The following is a 20,077-nucleotide window of genomic DNA, read 5'->3' as shown; positions in this document are numbered from 1 at the left end:
GAAAAGCAACAGATCAACCCCCAACTATTGCCAGCTTTTCCAAAATCAGGACAGAAGTACCACTGAGTTGACTCTGTTCAAGTGCCTACATGTCACCTAAAGTCCTTCTGATGCAAGTGGGACCCAACTAGCCCATATTCTAGTGACATAGTAATTACAGAGCTGTTTATATGGTCTTTGGGACAGCCCTCAAATGCATTGAATGCCAAACATCCAGACCAAGAAACCTGGCAAAAGTGTTTTAATACAACCTTCGCCTCTCCATTCCTCACGGATGCCAAATTATGCCAAAATTTCCTGTTTAAAAGCTACCACGACTGTGCTATACAAAGCTGTAGGTGACCATACTGGGTTTAGTAAAGTATTCTCGGCAATCTCAGAAAAAAATTTAGATAAATGCCAAGAGCACGGTTAATATTTCTAATATGCAGATCTGCACCTCCATCAAGTGCTAACATGCACGACGGGAACTGCTGAGCCAGTACCTGCAGTCACAGCAACATTTTTCTGTTTTCTCTGGAACGGCACTCAATCTTCCGAAAGCTTTCTGCTGCATTTTTATTTCATCATCTCTGAGCCAGTACAGGCTCTAATTTTATAAAACAAATGCAGCAAAATATTGTAATAGCTGCCTGCTTCAAAAGCACTTTTTTTTTTTTTTGCTGGTGTTCCAAGCTGACACCTGACACAGCTCATGATTATGTCTAAAGGTTGGGTTTGGAAGAGAAAAAGCATATAGATTATTACTTAAATAAAAATGACCTGCTTTTAAAAGCTAATTTAATATACCCCTTGTGAGCTACAGAGTGCATTACGCAGTGCATTTTCTCCAGAGGAAAGCAGCCATAAAGTGCACCCAGTGTAGAGATCCGCAGGAGTAATGCAAGTCTTAGAGTAAATAGCACTTTACCTTCAAAAAAAAAGTCACAATTTAGCAGTCTCCACTAGCTTTATTCAGGAACGCCATACCAGATGTTAAATGATTCCCGAGAACCTGTTTGCTAAGTAAACACCTATTTATTCCAGCAACTGGGAAAATTTGATGGTTAGACATGGATACAAACTACAGACGGCTTCAGTATGAAATTAAAGTGATTTAAGGCCAGGCTCTGTTATATGCAAAATTCTCCAACAGAAAGAAGAAAGTGTCACGTACCAGTGGTCAAATAACACTGTCTAAAGTCAAAGCTACGCTCTTGGTGCTTTCTTCCAAAACGGCAGGATATTTAAACTCATACAAGTTTAAAAGTGTATGAAAGGCACATAATATGCTGGGCTCACTTCTGATTTCTTCACAACACTAATTGAGCAGGGGAATTACTTCAATTGCTTGCACAGCTTAAGGAAAAAAAAAACAAAAGACTGCAACCTCTGCTTTTTCATAGCATTAGCAATATTTTTCCTCCTCTCTTTTAGCATGTTCCACAACCTTTTTTTTCCCCCCCCCCTTCCCATTCTGGCACAGCATATAGCCAAGATAAAAGCTAGTTCCCATATGCTCGCTAATTCAGAAAACAATGGACACAAAGGGAGACGGAGCCAATTCTTACAGCTCCTCATGCTGTCCAGACTTCTGTAACGCTGTAAGCCAGAAAATATTTTCTCCTGCAGAAAAATTTCTGATCTAAGTGTAGTCTACGGGTCAGCGAGGTATTTCAGCAAAAGCTCTCTCTTTAATTGGTCACTCCCAGTTTGGAGCTCTGAAAATTTCACTTTTGGCAAGGATTAAAATAAATCTTGCTTGGCTCATTTTCCTAAAAGGAAGCAAAACAAAACCAAAATAATCCTTTCCTAATACACAGTTGTACTTAGTAAATGAAATGAACTGGACAACATCCATCCAAAATCCGTGCACTGGTTGTATCGTCAAACACCGTGCACCACTGCGCTTGCAGATACAGTATCTGCATGCAAAGCTCGCCCGTCTCACCAAAACAGGTGTTTGCATGAAGATAAGCCAGAGTCTGCCATGGGTCACGGCACGTTTTTGTGCACCGAAGACCATTAGGGCCAAATCCAGCCTTTATAGAGAAGCTGGCCAGAACTTGAACCCTGGCACTCCTAAACCAGCAAAGACCAGATGTCTGCAATACCGGCATACCAATAAAGGTGACCAGATCACTGCCAACAGCCTTCAAATACTGCAGTTTCATGATTAATCAAAAGCAGTCTTTACACACAAGGTACGTTAAGATACATTTTAACCCAGACCAAGAGCATGCTTTTGCAGCAAGTCCCCTGGCTGTTCCCTCTCAAGCCCTTTGGCTCATGTCTCAGAGGTGGCACAAGAGCACCAGTCTGCTTTCAGGCGATCCTAAACCAGAAGATGCGCTTCAGGAGCTGATCTGGTGTGCTCCAAGCACTATCTAACCTTCAGTCCATGGAACCAGACTCAAGGCAATCCAGAGGAAAACCCCACCAAAACGCATGTACTTTAGATGCCAGGTCCTTGTCACCAGCATTTTTGCTCTACTAAGCCATTCCCATTGATCTGTAGTAATACGATCTTATCCACGTGCAATAAACATTCATCTTTCAGAGACTATTTCCACCTAAAAAAGCAAACTCTCAGAAGGAAAGCTCACCAAGAAAAAGAAAAAAGCTGTATAGGAATGAAATACATAGAGATCCAGTAGCAGCCTTCCAAGGAACACCCCTGAGGAGCAACAGAAGACACTTGAAACTACTTTCTCTTTTTCACATGTTGGCCAGGGAGATACGAGATGGATTTGGGGATACAAAGAGTTCATCTTGCAAAATGTAATACTTCAGAGGCAGCACAGGGAATGTCTTAAACAGTAGATGGCATCTGAACACCAGCTACCAGTCACATAAGACATAAGGAGCAAGTGTCAGTTCAGCCAGGCACAAGCATGTGCCTATCTCCATGAGTCCAAAAGTTTTCCTAAACTGGCATTGGAGAAAATACTAGTACTAGAAGGTATCTTGGCACATATTACTGTTTCGTAAGCAGCCAATGAAAGGACAACAGAAGGGGCACCATACCATCCCGTTTACTCAAACCGTAAAGCTGTATTTATATCATTCGTATTAGAATAAAGTCAATTCTACTTTTAAAGTCAAAATGGAAGGGGGGGGAAGAAACGTAGAAAGGAAAATATGCATCTAAAAACAGAACAAATAGTAATAGCAACAAAACCTAAGTCAATAAACTATTAGAAGGATGCTTTGTTATGAATAAATTTAGTGAAGGAAGAGGGGTAAAATGACAGAAGTGACTCCTCTGGCCAATAAAATAAAACATTTGGATGGAGCTATTCCAAGGTCCTGTATTAAAACACTGATCAAGTAAAGACGAAGAGAGTCTGAGGCCAAAGCTTCTAAGAAAGGAAGGAGCATTGAACATCTACACAAAGATCCCTGCCTCCTCAAGTCGTATGAAAAGGAGACAATTTCAGCTTTGAGTATAACGCCACAGGTCCCCAGGGCTGCAAAACAGCTAGAACGAAGAAAAGTGAAGAAAGCAATCAAAATAGCCTAAGTCTGCAGAGAGTCTCGAGCAATCGCATTAAGACACCAGTGCCTACATTCAGTAGGGTATTAATTTCAAGCCCCACTGCCATAGCAGATGAACCTCAGCGGATAATTCTGTATGTGACAGGAGAAAACGAGCGCAGGGAACCTGGTCATCCACGCAGACACTCTGTCTGGCCAGGTAAAGCCCAGGCAGCTGCTAATTTTCCTGGCTTGCCAGTGGGGTGACACCTTGTCGCCATCCTTGTCTATGTGCCATGGCAGAGGGCTCTCCCTTGCTACGGTCACGTCAGATAAAGGTGGCACCAAGATAGAGGGGACCTCCTCTGGTGACCATGTTATGGGGTAAGGTGGCACACGGGGATTAACTTCAGGAGTCCTTCGAATGGGGAAGGACCCCAGCAGAAGCAATTAGCACGCACAGAGTTAACAGTGTTCTCCAAAGTATTCTCACTTGGCATCAATAACTGCATTAGAAACCACCTGTTTCCCTCTTGGATTTCTGAGGGTTTCAGTAGTGGATCCACCTGGAACTAATCTACACATATAAAGGTTATCTTCTTTAGATATTTGCTTTCTGCACTGAATAACAGGCAGCATATGCTGAACCTGAGCCTGGCACTGGGACAGAAGTGTTGTTCTTCTGAAATTGCTTCTTTTTTTGGAAAGTGAGCCAAGTTAAATGCTTGCATCTTTGTTTCACCTTTATGCTGGAAAGGATGCAACTGTAATATTAATTAGTTGATGAATTAGTTAACTTACTTGAAAATATCCAAGTAGAACACTGATTACCTACTGTTTTACTGAAGATGTCTTTATGATTTCTAACTTAAGAGATTTAACACAAGAATGTACGTAAGCAGAACTGCCAACCCCACACCTGCAGAAAACATGAAAAAGTGTCTCCAAAATATGATACTAATAAGACATTAGAGGGAAACAAGCAAAGAGGTTCTGGTGCTAAGGCATTTAAAGCTCATATTATAAAGATGTTCTCTGTAATCATGAGGATTAAAAAAAGGGTTCTTCCATAAGGAATGAGGAGGATAAATGGTTCCAGTGAGGATAAATGGTTCTTCCATTTAGATGAAAGCCAAATTTTTACAGTCCTGTGAATTTAAAAAAACTCAAACAACATGAAAGATAATCCTGCTTGCGCACATAAGAGACTTTTCTAACTTTCACCGAGTTCAGCAGCCTAAGCACAGAATCGCTTTCCTAGATGGAGATGTCTTCTTGAGGTAAGGCCAAATCCATTAAAGAACACAACTTCCTCAGAGGCCTGCTTGGCAGTGACTTCTGGGCACCTTCCCACCAGAGCACTTACACAACCTTGTGTCAAGCGCCTAGGCTGCCTGTGCAGTCCAAGCACCAGACATTTAGGACAGAATCCATGTGGAGCAGGGAGACACCCACAATTGTCACAGCCAGGATGCAGATGCCTAAGACCAGGGTGAAAGGCAAGGGAAAGCCTTAAACCCCTCCATGACACCTCATTTAGTCTTGTGTTGGTCACATGGAAAGATCAACTTACCCCCCAGGAGATGTGGAACTTAACTTCTTAACCCATAACTTCTGCCTAGCACCCTTCCAGGTATGCCCTGCAGAAGCACCACTACCAGACTAAGAAGTTTCCACCCACCACAGAGCAAGCGCTCTATCTGCTTTCCTGCAAGTCATTTGGGATAGCCTAAACGGTCTCTGCAGGAGGTTCGGCAAAACCAAGTTCATTCTGGGACCAACCCTTTCCATCAGCTCTATGGCTGCAGTGTTGCTCTAGCACAGAGATTAGAGCAAAACAAAAATTTGACTACCAGATCGATCAAGAGCAGGCTTGGCCACTAATAAATACAAAAGATATAATTCAAAGACTTTATTATGCATGATTATGCTTGCTGAATTTCTGACCTTTCAAGGGATCGTCTCGATCCACCTGATAGCTGTTGAGATAAGTTTATATTGAAAAGTTCTATCCATTCAAAGAAGTTTTTTTTTTTTTTTTTTTGTTATCTGCCATACAAGCCCAGAAAATGAGACGCTAGCTACAAGGAAGCAAAAGGGGTGGGTGTGGGGGGGAACTATTATGTGATTTCAGTTTTGTAAAGCCGAGCACTTTACTGAACCTGAATATGCTTTATATGACAAGTTCTTCCCTTTCACCAACTTCCCCTTGGAAATGATAAGCTCATGAAGAACAATTAGCTGAAGCTAATTAACAGCAGCATGAAAACAAATCCAGGTTAGACTTTTTCCAAAGTCTATTTTTCTCCCAGAGGAGTTTTATCTTGTCAGATACTGAAGCAGCAACTACTGAGTGATAAGACGTTACGGAGCAGCTTACAATACATCCCACTTCACTCTCAAAGTAACTTGGTAATTTTTGCTATTCTATTCATCTTTTTTCCAGGCATGCATCTGCTTTCAAGAAGTCAGGCAAACATGAATATGGTATTTGACTAATAAATGCCACAGCTTTTGAAAGAGCATTCCTTTCACGATGCTTTTCAGGGTGGGCAGCACCGAGCCCTTCTGCTTTTTCAAAGTCAAAATGTCAACATGCAAAGGGCAATAGCGCCATTGTCACCTACAGCATCGAGTGACAGGGTTCGAGCACAGACCTCTGACTTTTAAACCATCGCTATTAAAAAAAAATTTACTCAAACCGCTCTTTGGAGCAACAATTTCTGTATCACCAGGAAGCCTTCACTTTGCCCTTCCATTTGTATGAAAGCCTTGGCATTAGAAGAAAAAGAAGAGGAACACTGAAGATAAAAGCTCAAAAACGTTACAGCCAACATTGGCCTGCTGGTTACTAAAATAAGGAGTTTATCCAAAATACGGCCAAGGCTGCAATCTCCTAAAAGACATGTTACAAAGCCAAGGGAGGTTTCTTTGGAGTTAAGGCAAAATGAGCCAGGTGGACAATGTGTCCTGAAAGGTCCTCCCTAAAAGTCACAAAGCTATCTTGCATTTCCAATATCGTCTGTGTACACAAACGTGGCCTGTGACAATAGATTACTGCATGATACTCGATTAATAAGACAGCTAAAAACTATAAATGTGAGAAGACAGACTATGAAATGGGATATGGCAAGCTTTATTTGCAAACTTGGCTGGGTGCTAAGGGACTGTGGTGTAATCGCACAGAGCATCTAAGTATAATAATATAATATTATTACTAAAAACAAAAAACCCAATTTCATTACCAACATTTTCTTCCATTTTATTTTGTTGAAAATCTAAATAACCCAAACAGTAAGCCTAAAAAAAATAGTAATAAAAAAAATCATAGCACGTGCCTGGGCTATTTGTGATCATGTCTCTGGAATCGCTTAGGTTAATTTTCTGACACTTTATGAAGTGCTTTATATAAGCATTAAAATGTCACGATTTTAGCTGGTTCTAGTAGCTAGGTATCAGCCATTATAAGACTGTGTCCATTTAACTGCGTTTTGTGCCCCAAATACCTATTTTCTGGGATGGTAAAATAGGCCGCTGGTCCCCTGCCTTTTTAAGTCAGTCAACAGCTATTTTAGGGAACTTAAGTATTTGAAAAGAAACCTTGCATGTTTTATTAGGGGCAGGGAAATATTATCCTAAATAAAAATGGAACCCTAGGGTGCCATATAGTATCTTAAATTAAAGCATTATTAAAAATTTTAAATATCGTTCAAAGACGATTAAAAAAAGAAAATAGTCTCCCAATTTGCTGGTACTTTGCAATACTGCAAAGTCTTGTACCAGAAAGAGTTTCTTGGGATGCAAATTTACTTTCTGAAACTAACAAAAAAATTGATTTTAATTAAATAACCATTTAGGCCCTTCTCATTTTCTCTCCACAGAGGTGCCAAATACCTTTGTTATATGCTATTTCAAACCTTTCTAGTTTAATGAGAAGTTACTATGTATAACTTAAGAGCAAATTTAAATTTAGACCACTGAAGACCACTGAATAACCCTGTCGCACTTCCTGAGAAAACATTTAACCCTCTCCCTTTCTTTAATGTAGCAGTAAAAATAAAAATAAATAAAAAGATTATTTTTATATACAGCAGCTTCAGTTTTCTTTTAAATTATCACTGGCTTTGAATCACATGTTTATATTCAATTCAGCATCACTCTATCATGTTCCTCTTGAAAAGTTATATTGCTAGTATAGAATCAGAGTGTAAACATACCAAAATCTTTCTATATATAAAAAAAAATTGTAGACCAAGAATGAATTATGAAGGGATTTTTGATATATTCTAAAATTGCAATACACTATAGCTCACTTCTCAAAGGAACATATATTTGCAGCTAGGATTTTAGATGAATGTATTGCTTCACATCGAAATAACCATAGCATGCATTCAGAAATGACACAGCTCAATTTCCCATTCTTCTTCTTGGAGGATGTCCCTACTTTGTAAAATGTTTCTGAAAGATCAAAGCTCTTTAAAGATGCAAATCATATAAAACAATTTCCTTCACTACTTGAGCTTTAAAATTCTCCTACTTCTCACCTTGCAACATTTCAAGGTAACTATTTTGTGACCAATTTTTAAAATCCAATGCTTTGCTGGACTCGAGTAGTACGATCAAGAGAGATGTTGGGAGCACCTGCCTCCAGCCACCAACATCAGACCAGGCTCCTTCTGCTCCTTCCACAAGCACAGAGAGCGCAAGACTGGTAGAAAGAGGTTCCTCCAGGGTGAAAAAAAATCAGAACAAGAGCTTAATTCACTACTACTTACGCTATTTTACACCATTATGTTGAGGGGAAAAAAATATCTTTTTGAAGTTACTGTGATTTGCTGTCAACAAACACAGACCGCAGAAAGCAAAATGAGGTTACAAGTTTACGCTGAATGCAACGAGCTGACACTTACTTTGCTTTTGCTTCGGCATCTTCATAGGCTTTATTGGAAACGTCATCTAGACCGCCAATCAGATGTTTGAAGGAGCTGTGAAAATAAAGGTAGAGGTTTTTTAACAAAAAAAGACAATTTCCATTTGGGAGCCAAGAAAGCAAAGTCAGGGTCTTCAGCAGCAACCATGGCCTGCCCTTGACGACCATGGGACAGCTAAGACCACCTGAACCTGGGCCACAGCGGGGCACGTATTGGAAACCTGGCCTCAGGCATGTTTAAGAAAAGGTGAAAATGGAATAACAAGGCAATCCAATCTTATTTCTCCAGCTTTTTTAGGGTCTGAGCTCAGTGAAATCACCGCTAAAGTCTTCCCTCCCTCCAACAGTGGAAATACAAGTTCTGGAGGAAATCTCAAACTGTGAACATTGCTGGAAAGGCCCACGGTGGCGAGGAGCAGGGCCACCACCACAGCCCTATCTCCAGGCCAAAAACCACAAGAAATCCCCCCGTTTTCTAAGCAAGGGGGATCCTCACTTCTGTATCTCAGTTTTTCCTCAGCATGAGAAACAGCAGCCAAAACCAGAGTGAGCAGGAATAAAATGGAAAGGGGGGGGGAACCCCAAGAAAGCAGAAGGAGAAGAAAAGCAAGGGCAGAAAGGCAGGTGTTTTGTCCTAAGCCGAACTGCTTGATGACACTAAAGAGGAAATTTGGATTTAATTCAGTTTAACGGGGTGTAAGGCAGGGTGAAACGTTAGGAGCACCCGAGACACCCAATGCCGAGCTCTCTTCTGTACACGCGGAGAGCATCTCGAGCAGTCCCCTAACACCATCCTCTGTCCCAGGAGAGATGTGAAGGCCTCAGTCGTATCGGAAAAAGGACTGGAATATCTTTTTATATCATGAGTGACACAAACAAGTGGACCCAATAAGTTTCTACCTTAAACTGTTTACTCAACTAAGAAATGTAGGTGTGGGGGGATGCTCCCAGCTCCCCCCCCCCCCCCAATACACATTTGGTGCCAGTTACGAGCAGCCTGGATTTCTGTGTTTCACACTCCAAAAGGGAGGATGTCAAGACTTGGAGATAAGGCCTGCTTGGGCCCCAGGACCTTGAGAAACAGAAGCCTCCTCTCACTGCTGGGGCAGGGTTAGTTGCTGTGGTCAGGACTGTCTCCTCCTCACCAGGACCCTGAGGCATAACACCTGTTTTCATGGCTGGGGCCCCATTGCAGACTGGAATTAACTCCTTCTTACCCCAGCTATGGGATCTCTCCTTGGGACCACCACTGCAAGAGTCAAGCGGTCATTCACAGTCACTCAAACTCCTCCCTTCAGTGCTGAAGGGTGCGCGAGGCAGCTAGCCTGCCCTTGGGGGTGTTCGGCCACCCCCACCCCACGACCGTGGGTGCGATGGTCATTAGAAGGACAGAGGAGAGTTGAAGCCTGCAGCAGCCAAGAGCCAGGGGCTGCGCCTGCGTGAAGAGAACTGCAACCGGCCTGGCGACTCCACCTCCACCTTCCCCCGAAAGGTAGGAACAGGTTGGCCCCGGAGGCCGTCTGGGGCTCTTCGCGGGTGACAGCGGGTCTGCCAGCTCGGGGAGCCCCTCGGGACGGGGACGCCCTCCCGCAGTTACTTCCCTGGGGCTGAGGGTACGTTGGGCGCTGAGGCAACGCGCGGGTGAGGTCAGTCAGAATCGGTTTGCCTACTTCATTCGTTTGGGTAGTTACAGTTAGTATAAATTAGCTATCTTCTTCCGTTTACTGAGTAGTTACTGTTAGCACAACTTTTAGTGTAATTAGACATAACTATTCTAGTTGAGTTGAGCTTCTGTTAACAAGAATTGTTGCTTTGTACCATTGCCGCTTCCGCAGTAAATTTTGGTCTCTGAGACAAGCTGTGGAGTCACACAGCAAATCTCCCCTCCCCCTCCCTGGCGCCACACGAAACCCACACAGTCCGGGACCGTAAGCCAGTCGGTCGTCCCGCGGCAGCAGGCAAAAATTTAAAAAGTGTAATGGTAAAACTAAAAACAAGTGCAACTGTTATATCTTTGTTGGGGATATTATACAGTACCAGAGACGAAATAAGAAATAAAAAAGAAAAAAATTAAACAGGTCCACTCAATACATACAACTGAAAATCATATATATTACTATATAAAAATTCCACGTGAAGAGCATACTTCCCCCACTATTTCCATTATTCCCAGTGTGTCTGTCACCCACAGACTTTATTTATTTCTTTAAAAGAGAGAGCTATTTGCAAAATGAGAAAAGAGCTAGGACAAACTTATAAACTACCACCTCTTGGCTAATCAGGACTCTTCTCCCTCTGTCTTACGGTGACAGATCCACAAATGAAAGACCTGCAGTTCCTCCATCTTATGGATGGTCACAACACTCTTGAGTTAAAAATAGAGCTCAAGTAATGAAATGGCTATTAATTGAAAAATAAACCAAACATTTAGGGTCATACTTACGGATTTAAGAACAATAACAGAATATTAAATATGGTCCTCTCTCAAAAAAAAAAGACTTATAGGATGAAACAGGATTAAAGCTATTCAGCAGATGAGGAAAATACAGGGTAGGTTAATCACTTTTCCCTAAAGCATTTGGTCTATGGTCATACAACGTTATATAGGATAGAGCACCATACATGGGCAGATTAAAAACCTATTTACTGAAAAGCCTCAAACTTCAGCTCTTAGCGAGATGAGCAGGCTATAACTTGCTATAACAGGGCCTTTCCAGCACAGCCCTCTTGCATAGTTACAGTCATCCCAGCTCTGAAAACATCCTCTACCCACACAAATCCCCCCATTTTTCCTCTTTGTTTAATCCATAATATTTTAAATTATACGATCCAAGAAGTCATTTATGCAGCATGGGGAAAGAAATAGGACCTCATTAATTAAGAGGAAAAGGCAAAGGCTCCTTTGCTCTGCCATGGAAATTTTGTTAGGATTTTTTTTTTTTTTTAAAAGCATGGTAGGGGCTCAGCAGGCTGTAATTTTCAAGATTAAGATGTGCTATTAACTATAGGATCTTTTCGACGCAAAATGTCTTATTCAGCAGCACACTTGAAATAAGAGAATCTCTGCGCTGCTGTTGGACACATCAAGGATGTTGCTTTTTTCCAAAGAAACAGCAATGCCCCCCCCCCCCAAAAAAAAGGAATCTAGGCAAAATACAGCAACCAAGTCTGTTGGTTGACATTCACCTCATTGATCCTTACTGTTCTCAGTGGAGATTTACAGAATTCAGTTACTTCTACAGGGCTCTAGATGGAAGATTCAAAGGATCAAGAACTGGAGACCCACCAAGACCCATCCACAATCTAGCCCTGCATGATCACCATGACTGTCAGCATCACCTGTATGAGGCCTGCCAAGTCTGCCAGACTTGTCTGGAAGAATACTTCCCACAGCACGGCATATGCCATATTTTTGGGGCCAAATGTATGTCATTTGGGCCATAGGTTCTAGCCAAAACCATTAAAAGAAAGCCATCATAAGAAAGTGAGATGAAGCTACGAATGTTCACTTGCACCACAAGCTTATTTAAGCACGTAAGCAAGACGGTGTAGTACTCTAACCATCCTGTTGTGCTCTGAAACACAGCCCAAGGCTTAAAATGTCTTGCTGAAACAGCAGGTCTTGATCGACTTTAATGTGGGTAGGAAAATATGGTGGGGTTAAACATTCCAATTTTTGGCAATGTGAATAAATCTCTGTATAATTAAACATTATATGGTGAAATAAGAAAAAAACAAAAAATAGGAGAGTGTCTAATAGCTTTAAGGTTATATTTAAACATATCTTAATTAAGGCTCAGGACCGGGCAGGATTTTGAAGTTCACTGAAGTAACTTTTTTCTTGTCTATTCTCAGCTCGTTGTTGATGCATCATCTTGGTCACAATTTCCGCCACAAATCTCGGCGGAAAACTGCTCAGTTTTTCCTCCTCGTAGTCCTCCCTCCTCATTGTTTCCATTTTCTCCTCATAACCAATTTTCTCCATGGATAAACTTCACCCCAATTGGGAAAAAACACTAAAACAGCAAAAATGAAAATCTCCCAAGAAAACGTTCAGCTTGTATAGAGTCAGTCATGCTAGGATAATGCCGTCTTTATTTTATTTTGCTCTGCTTTCTGTTGCCAAAAGGGTCGATATAGCAACCTTTCCTGCACTGCAAACTAAAATAAGGCTTCCAGATTCAGAGAAAAAAAATAAATAAATAAAGTCAAAGTACTCTCTCTCCCTCCAGCTTTTTAGCAAGAAAACCACACGTGTGCTCTCAGTTTTCCTTTGCTAATGGGATCCGCAAGCAAGTCAAAACTATCTGAAAAATACCCAAAAGGTTTAAAACCTCCTTAAAATCTGTGCAGCACCTGGTATGTCCTCACAAGACTTCTGGCTGAATCTTTAGAAATAGCAAAAATATTTAAAAGCTGGCCCTTATTCGGTCAATTCAGGAGCAGCTGTGCCTCAGGTTTTATTGGCTCTTCAGCTTCTTTCTCTAACATTTCCACTAGGCAATTTTGTCCTACCAGCACTCAGTGTTTAAACCTAGGAAATCTCAGCGCTCCTGTGCAATATTGTTATAAACGTAATTAAATTATATAGAGGTGGAAAAAAAGCAGGTATAAATAAAAGATGAATCTGAAGCATCAATTACAATGCAAATAGCCTTAGAGTTCAAAACACTCCATGAACTCTTTATAAATACTTTCTTCAGGCTCCATGGGTACATGTTAAAAAAAAAAATTAAGTTGCACAGACTTCTCTTTCAGGGCACCAATAACGATCAAAATTTGAAGAATGAGTTTTGAGTGTTTTCTTCCTGTTTTATCTACATACAAAGTGGCTGCAAGTAGCCTACGCATTTGTTTATTCAAATTGAATTACCAAACAAGTGCTCAGGGTTCTCCTACTAGGATCTACACAATTTTTTTTTAAATCAGAATTTTTTTTTTAAATAAAAAATTTCCAGTAGGATCAAGCCATCAAATTCAGCCTATGGTCATAGTAGGTTTTCCCCAAGCAGTTCACTGTACCTCTACACCAAATCTAACCACCCCTCCAGGGAGCCTGAAAAAAATCACTAATGCAAGCCGTGCCGTGGCCAACGCTTGAAGCACAAAGTCAACAACTTCATCCACTTCCTACAACTAGCTTCTTCCTAGAGGAAGAATTGCTGCAGTATCACAACAGAGCATCCTAAACTAGCAACCATTTCCAATTTGTTCCACATAAGGTCTTACCAGATCATAAACACAGAAAACCTTATGAATTCCAAAGAAGTCAGAATTTTCTCTTGGGGAGATTAAAAAAATAAAATAAATAAAAAGTAAAGGACATCTGACAACTACGAACCACTATAAAATACTAGTATGTTTACCTGGACTGTATCTTTGATCAAAAGAAAACTATATTCCTGCAAGAAGCTTTCTGGTTTCCCAAGTATCTAAAAGGTTGTACAAATTCATTGAAATGGCCAGAAAACTTTATTGCCTAGTTTTACAACTCCCAAGAATCATATACAGATTTTATTTACTCATTCACATGGCCTTTGCTTTACTTGGATGGATTTCTATGCCGGATGCCAAGGGAGATGACCAAAGTATTTTACGGGTTCCTCTTTTTAATTGAAATAGAGCATTCAAATGGCCAACCCGTCTACTGAACTTTTTGAGCTAATTTTATGAGTCTTGTTTTTTTTCCCCTTTGGGATTAATGGAACCTCAAATGACAGCATTAAAATGAGATGGCACTGCAATGCAGTCATCCCAAGAGCTTGTGCAACGGCACTAATGCAGGAAATACCTCTATAATAATAATGCTGGAAATACTTCTTTGGGAACTCACTGCTTTTTCTGTGTCTGGGTTAGCTAAATATTGGTGGGACATCAACCCGAAGCTAACTAGCTCATCCGCTTCAGCTCTTCCCAGAAGACAAACTCTTTGATTATAAATGAATTCCCTGCAAGTCATTTCCTAAATACGTCACCTTTCTCGCAAACCAGATTTCAGCCCGTTAGATAGGAAGAATCCTAGGGACCCTAGTCCAGCCCATTTCCCCGAAGAGGTCCTTTAATTTCTCACTGCTCTATTTTCAATATCGAGAGTCACAGTTACAGATCTACTTTCAAAATTGAAGCTAAATCAAAATGTTATCACTTGATCCAAGGTTATTTTCCAGGGCCAGCTTATCACTGCCTACCAAAAAACAACCTGTGACAGCGTATTCATTACATGTCAAAGCTTACTCTGACCAACTCTGTTGTTTCAATGGCTCAGTGTATGCTATCGTATTCAGGGATATCTGGGATGAATGCAGTTATTTTCCTCTTTAGACCTGGAAATTTAGTCATTTACACAATTCCAGAAATCTCTTTCTCTACAAAAGCTTTATGGATTATGCTATTCCTATCTAAACACAGCCACAGCAAACTCCCTTCACTACTACAACACTCTTACTATCATCTGCAAAGTGATTTTGACCCAAAACAAACATCCATGCTTGATGCCTCCTCTGTATTAGGTACCAGTCTATTAAATCCCTAGCAAATGTTACTCAATTACCTTTTTAACCTCATTTTTGCCTCCAGCTGTGTTCAATAGCTGCGTTTCAGGTACGGTTGCTCTTCTATCATATTATCTTTACCCAGGAGCAAATTTTGCATCTTTATTCCCGACAAACAAAATGCCCTTGCATTTTCCGGGCAAGCCTCAGATTCCCTGTGCGCGGCTGTTCCCAGGCTGCCTGTTCTGGCTCCTCACAGAATCCCCGGCTTTGCAACGGATTCCTTGCAGGATTTGTCATAATGACTGCGAAACCTCCCTTCTTTATTCAGTCACAGCCTGAATTGCTTCACCGATCCCAGTTCTTGGCCCTTTCCACTGTATTGCCTTTCCTTTTCTCCAGAAATTACATGTTTTTCCTTGCTTTCTCATCTTCTGTAAATGCCTATCACTTTTGATCATTCTCCAGCATACCAAACCTACTCCTCTATGCAAATTTTCCCTCTGCTACCTTGCATCTTCCCCCTCTTCATGACCACTACCTTCCAAGAGTCATGATCCTTATGAAGGCATCTCCCCTCCACATTCTCTCTCTTTGGTGGTATCTGCAACACCTGCAATGCATGTGCACCCGCTTCTTTTTCTCTATCACATCTTCCAATAAATAAATAAATACGAACACCAGAATCATCTCCGGTTGCAACACAGCCTAATTTCTCTCCTCCCTGAACTCTATCAGGCGACTTATTGTCCATATACTGGCCTCCACTGATTACACAGTTCCGAAGATACTAATTTCAGAAAATAAGGTGTGGAGACTATACGAAATAGTTCTAAGACATCTGATTTAAAAGAGCAACTGAATCAAAAGTTCAGCATCGATCCCGTAGTTTCTTCATTGTTGGGCCCAGTAAGTCAATTATATCTGTTTAATTTTAATGACTTCTCAAGAGCTTTTGATACCAGCGACTTCCTTGTTGATATGGTGGAATTAATTGTTGTCCATGAACAATAGTAGTCAACAGTATTTCAAGGGATTTAAATGAAACAGTCTGACATGAAGTCATAGTCAAGTCGGTTGAAGTTTCCGGTACGGCTTGGTTAGAACCGGGTTACTGGCTTGGCTTCACCTTCTGCATGGTGGAGACTACTACCAAACCGGGGGAAGCCCGAGAGTGTTACGGATCCTATCCCATAAATCCCACCCAAATTCGTTATTAAGTTAAAGGAACTTAAAAACATAGTTGCAAAATGAAAAGGATGTCCACGTCGTCCTTATAAATAAAGGAATTTTCCTTAGCAAAAACAAGTGTTCAGGAATGGATGCATTTTCAAGCCAAAGGTTTAGTTTGGAACAGAATGGCTAAAAGGAAATTAAAGGAAATTAAAAAGGAAAGCAGCACAGACACTGCGGAAGTTTGTTAAAGATCCACCATATTCTGCCATTTGCCCTTTCTCATGGTATTTTCAACCCCATCACTTCACTCGTGCAACACTTCAACATTTATTTTTTTAAATTGCAGAACGATTTTATGCAAACCCCATCGTTTTTCCTAAGCTTAAGCCACCTCCAATTTCAAAACTGACTCTTTTCAGAGCTTGCTTGTTGGCCTGGCTTTAGCACTCATCCTGGTACAGAAAGTTTCCTGCGTTATTACCCTCAAAACTCTCCAGCAGCTGAAACGACCCTACATTTGGTCATAAATCCAGAGACTAAACCTCCACCTCTACGGAATACATAAAAAGGTGAAAGCTTTAAAATGTTAACTAGAGGCTCAAAGGTATTTTGTAGCTATTAGATGACTGCTGAAGATAAGGGCCGCTATGGGGCTAGGCCATGGCGCTGGTTAGCCCCTGCAGTGGGGCACACACTCAAAGCAATTCTGAGCAATACTTTTTGGCTGTCCTGGGAAGACTTTTGGTTTTTCAAAATAAAAAATAATAATAAAAAAGGAAGTCAGAGGAGTCTATTCTGATGACGAGATAATTTGAACAGCTAATTTTAACCCCCTCTTCAACACGATCGAAATTTTAGAGTTTCTCAGAGAAACGGATGCAGGATGTGTTTGAACATTAAGAAAACTATATCCCGCAACATGTCGCTGGAAATTGCAAAAAAATCAGTATCGCTGAAATGCTTCGGATTCGGGCACACGTAGAGCATGAAAATTGCTGCTTTGAGAACGCGACTAAGCTCAGCTTGCAGTAGAAAAATATTAGGCAACCTTAGTGACAAGCCTCACTACTCGTTCTGCACCGAGGGCACAGTAACAGCTTCTGACCATAGGGAAAGCCGATCTCCCCTTTCCATTGATGCCTTGTGTATAATTTGATGGGGATATTTACTGTGACCCCCATAACAAACTGTATGCTTTAATATTCAGTGTATCTGGATGTAAAAAGGATTTTTTTTTTCCTCATTAGCAGAATAGTATTTGCACTTTTACCAAACTTAGAGAAATCCTAATAAGTTTTCACTGTATTAAAATGAGCTTCTGCACTTATCCACACACCTGTAAAATAATAATCTAAAAGAAGATAAGAGGTACGACAAGAAAGTCAGGATGGGTCAGGACACTGGACAGCCTTTCTTGAACTGTAAATAATACTATAAATAGCATTACTTGTCTTGCACTATAATTACTTTGCTACTAATTGCAGAGCATTACCAGAATCTCTGGAATACGCTGTGGATTAACTACCGCTTCGCAAGTTAAATTTAACTTGTGCTTCCTTACTATTTCAAGGGCATTACAGAGAAAAAGGCACCTTAAGCAAAGAAACAGTTGGTAAAGCAATCAGGAAGGAATAACTCTGCAATTACTACAGTTATTTGGATTTTTTAATGCTTACAGTGCAGAAACATAAACCTCCCTTACAGAGCTGGTGAGAAAAAAGTGCGGAGTTACTTGTTGCTTTATATTTCTCCAAATTAGTATTTGCTAAAATATCTCATTATGTCACTTGTTGCAAAAAAGCCACTTAGCCAAGTGCCCTGAAGTTCACCATCTGTTTACAACAGAGAGACCACAAACATCTTCAGCTGATCAGAACCTAGCTGGCACATCATGGCTTCTCCAAGAATATTATTCCTTCAGTTTTGGCATCGCAGAATTTTAGATTTTTAGAAATGAAGGAATGGAAGAAATCTCAAGAGATAATTTAATCCAAAACTCCTGTATGAAAGCAGAATCGAGTGTACCTAGACCTTCCCTAAAGGATACGGGTCTAAGCAGCTCTTGTTCGTCTCCTCAGAATATAAAAATGACCTTGGAGGGCCAGACCAAAGCTCCAGCCAACCCACTGTCCTACCTTTGGTGGTGCCCTGCCTTGATAGGAGATGCTCGGGGAAGAGTACAAGAATGGAGCAAGCCTTTATGGTATCTGCTGCCTTGGACGTTCTCCTAGGCCCTTCAGACTTCCTAATCCCGAGGTAGGTCCTAGATGTGGATCTCCTTCCCATTAACTTCTCTGATCTCCTTCTGAACACTTCCAGATCTATACTATACTCCCTTTTATGATCTCTTTGGCAGGCTAAGGAGCCCTCACCTACTTAGCCGTTCTTCAAATGGAAGACGTTCCCTTTTCCTATCATTCTTTTTCAAGACACTCTTTTTAACAATTTCTAGGTATAATACAATTGCTTTTGGGTTGAGGGAACCAGAACAGCCCCCGGCATGCAAAACACTGCCAAACCATGGATTTATTTTGCTATTTTTTTCCAAAGAATTCCTAACATTCAATTTGTTTTTTTGATTACTACTAAACTCTGAGCTGGTATTTTCATGGGGGGGGAGGCCAAAAAGCAAAAACACCCCAAATCTAAAACAAGAAAATCAGGAACTCTTCACCGAGTAGCAAGAACACATACAGCTAACACTTTCCTGTGTGAAGGCGGAAGATTTCTCAGCATCTCTCGATGGCCTATTCCAGTGTTTCACTGCCTTCACAATTCAAAAAACATCCTAATAATCATGCTGAACTTCCCAAGTGAAGTTAGTGGGTTGTTTTGTTTTGTTTTTTTAAATCCCATTCGCAATGGTCACAGATAACAGCTGACTTTGCAACACTTTTCTGGAGCACAGATGCTTTTCTGGATTAGAAATGCCCAATTCCTCCAACATTTCCGTACTGCATTGAAAAGGAAAGTAATTATTTTACTTTTCTGATCTCTTCTACCTTCCTCAAGCATAGAGCTTCAAGTGAGGGCTCTCCAACCCCATCTGGAATAGAACAACATGTTGCTCTTCTTCCTTTTCCCAGGAAGATTTATTTCCTCCGTGACATTTTGCTGACTTGCACTCAAACCGTGTTCCACTGTAACACCCGGATCCTTTTCCATGGTAATGCTATCTCCCCATCTATCTCCATTCTGCCTTTGTGCGCTGCTTCCTAATTTCCTGCATTTGTCTTTACTGAATTTCATCTTATTGATTTAGTGGGGCCATCTCTCCGACTCATCAAGGACACATATAATATACTGCGAACCTATTACTCAAAATTAAGTGACATCTCCACAGAAAACAATCAAAGTCTCTAGTTTAAAAAAGAAACCGTGGGATTGAGTATCTCCAGCTCACACCTTTTACAAGATAGGAAAGTTATGTACTTACTCTCTGTCTATGACGAGACAAGTTACCGCTTCAGCCGCGATGACATTGGCTGTTCTGACATCCTCCCTGGAAGAAAAATATATTTCTTAGGCAAGCGATATTATTCTCATCACTGTCTTTATGCTTCAAACTATACATCATTATTAAGACAGTTCCAGAATAAGATTACGGGTTTCCCAGCTACTTTGACAGATGCCCATTATCCATACAAGCTTTAAGCATACAACAGTTAAAAAACATATACGAGTGGCAGGGGAAAAAAAAACAGAAATAAGACATTCAAACACATATCAGCCCATATGTCTTACCTGTTTTAGGCAGTCTGGTTCCTTACTACGGGCACCGAAACAGAGTTATCAACATAATAGTGTGTTTTATTCAAATGCGCTGAAAATCTTTCCACTTATGAACTGTAAATGCATTACAGGCAAAATAGATCCACCTCTTTCAGACACATCTAATTCATTTAGACTCGAGAATTACTGTACGTTTCCAGTGAAGCATAAAATAGCATTTTAAAGTGCTATTAGAAAAAGTAGTTACACTGTTTAAAAATTGGAGGGTTTAAAGGAGGAATATGGTTGCATC

General features: G+C 40.8%; 1 protein-coding gene across 2 annotated transcripts in view; it reads right to left on the bottom strand.

Moving 5' to 3' along the window:
- Positions 1–20,077, bottom strand: part of PRKG1 (protein kinase cGMP-dependent 1) — a 487,572-nt gene that overhangs the window by 70,842 nt on the left and 396,653 nt on the right. For both annotated transcript variants that reach the window (XM_067299666.1, XM_067299665.1), the window contains exons 8-9: positions 19,490–19,555; positions 8,367–8,441 (exon numbers count right to left, since the gene is read on the bottom strand). In XM_067299666.1, the coding sequence (XP_067155767.1) occupies positions 8,367–8,441; positions 19,490–19,555 (141 nt within the window). The remainder of the gene's footprint in view (positions 1–8,366; positions 8,442–19,489; positions 19,556–20,077) is intronic.

This window comes from Apteryx mantelli, chromosome 7 (assembly GCF_036417845.1).
Source record: "Apteryx mantelli isolate bAptMan1 chromosome 7, bAptMan1.hap1, whole genome shotgun sequence".
NCBI lineage: Eukaryota > Metazoa > Chordata > Aves > Apterygiformes > Apterygidae > Apteryx > Apteryx mantelli.
This window is presented reverse-complemented; position numbering and strand designations above follow the sequence as displayed.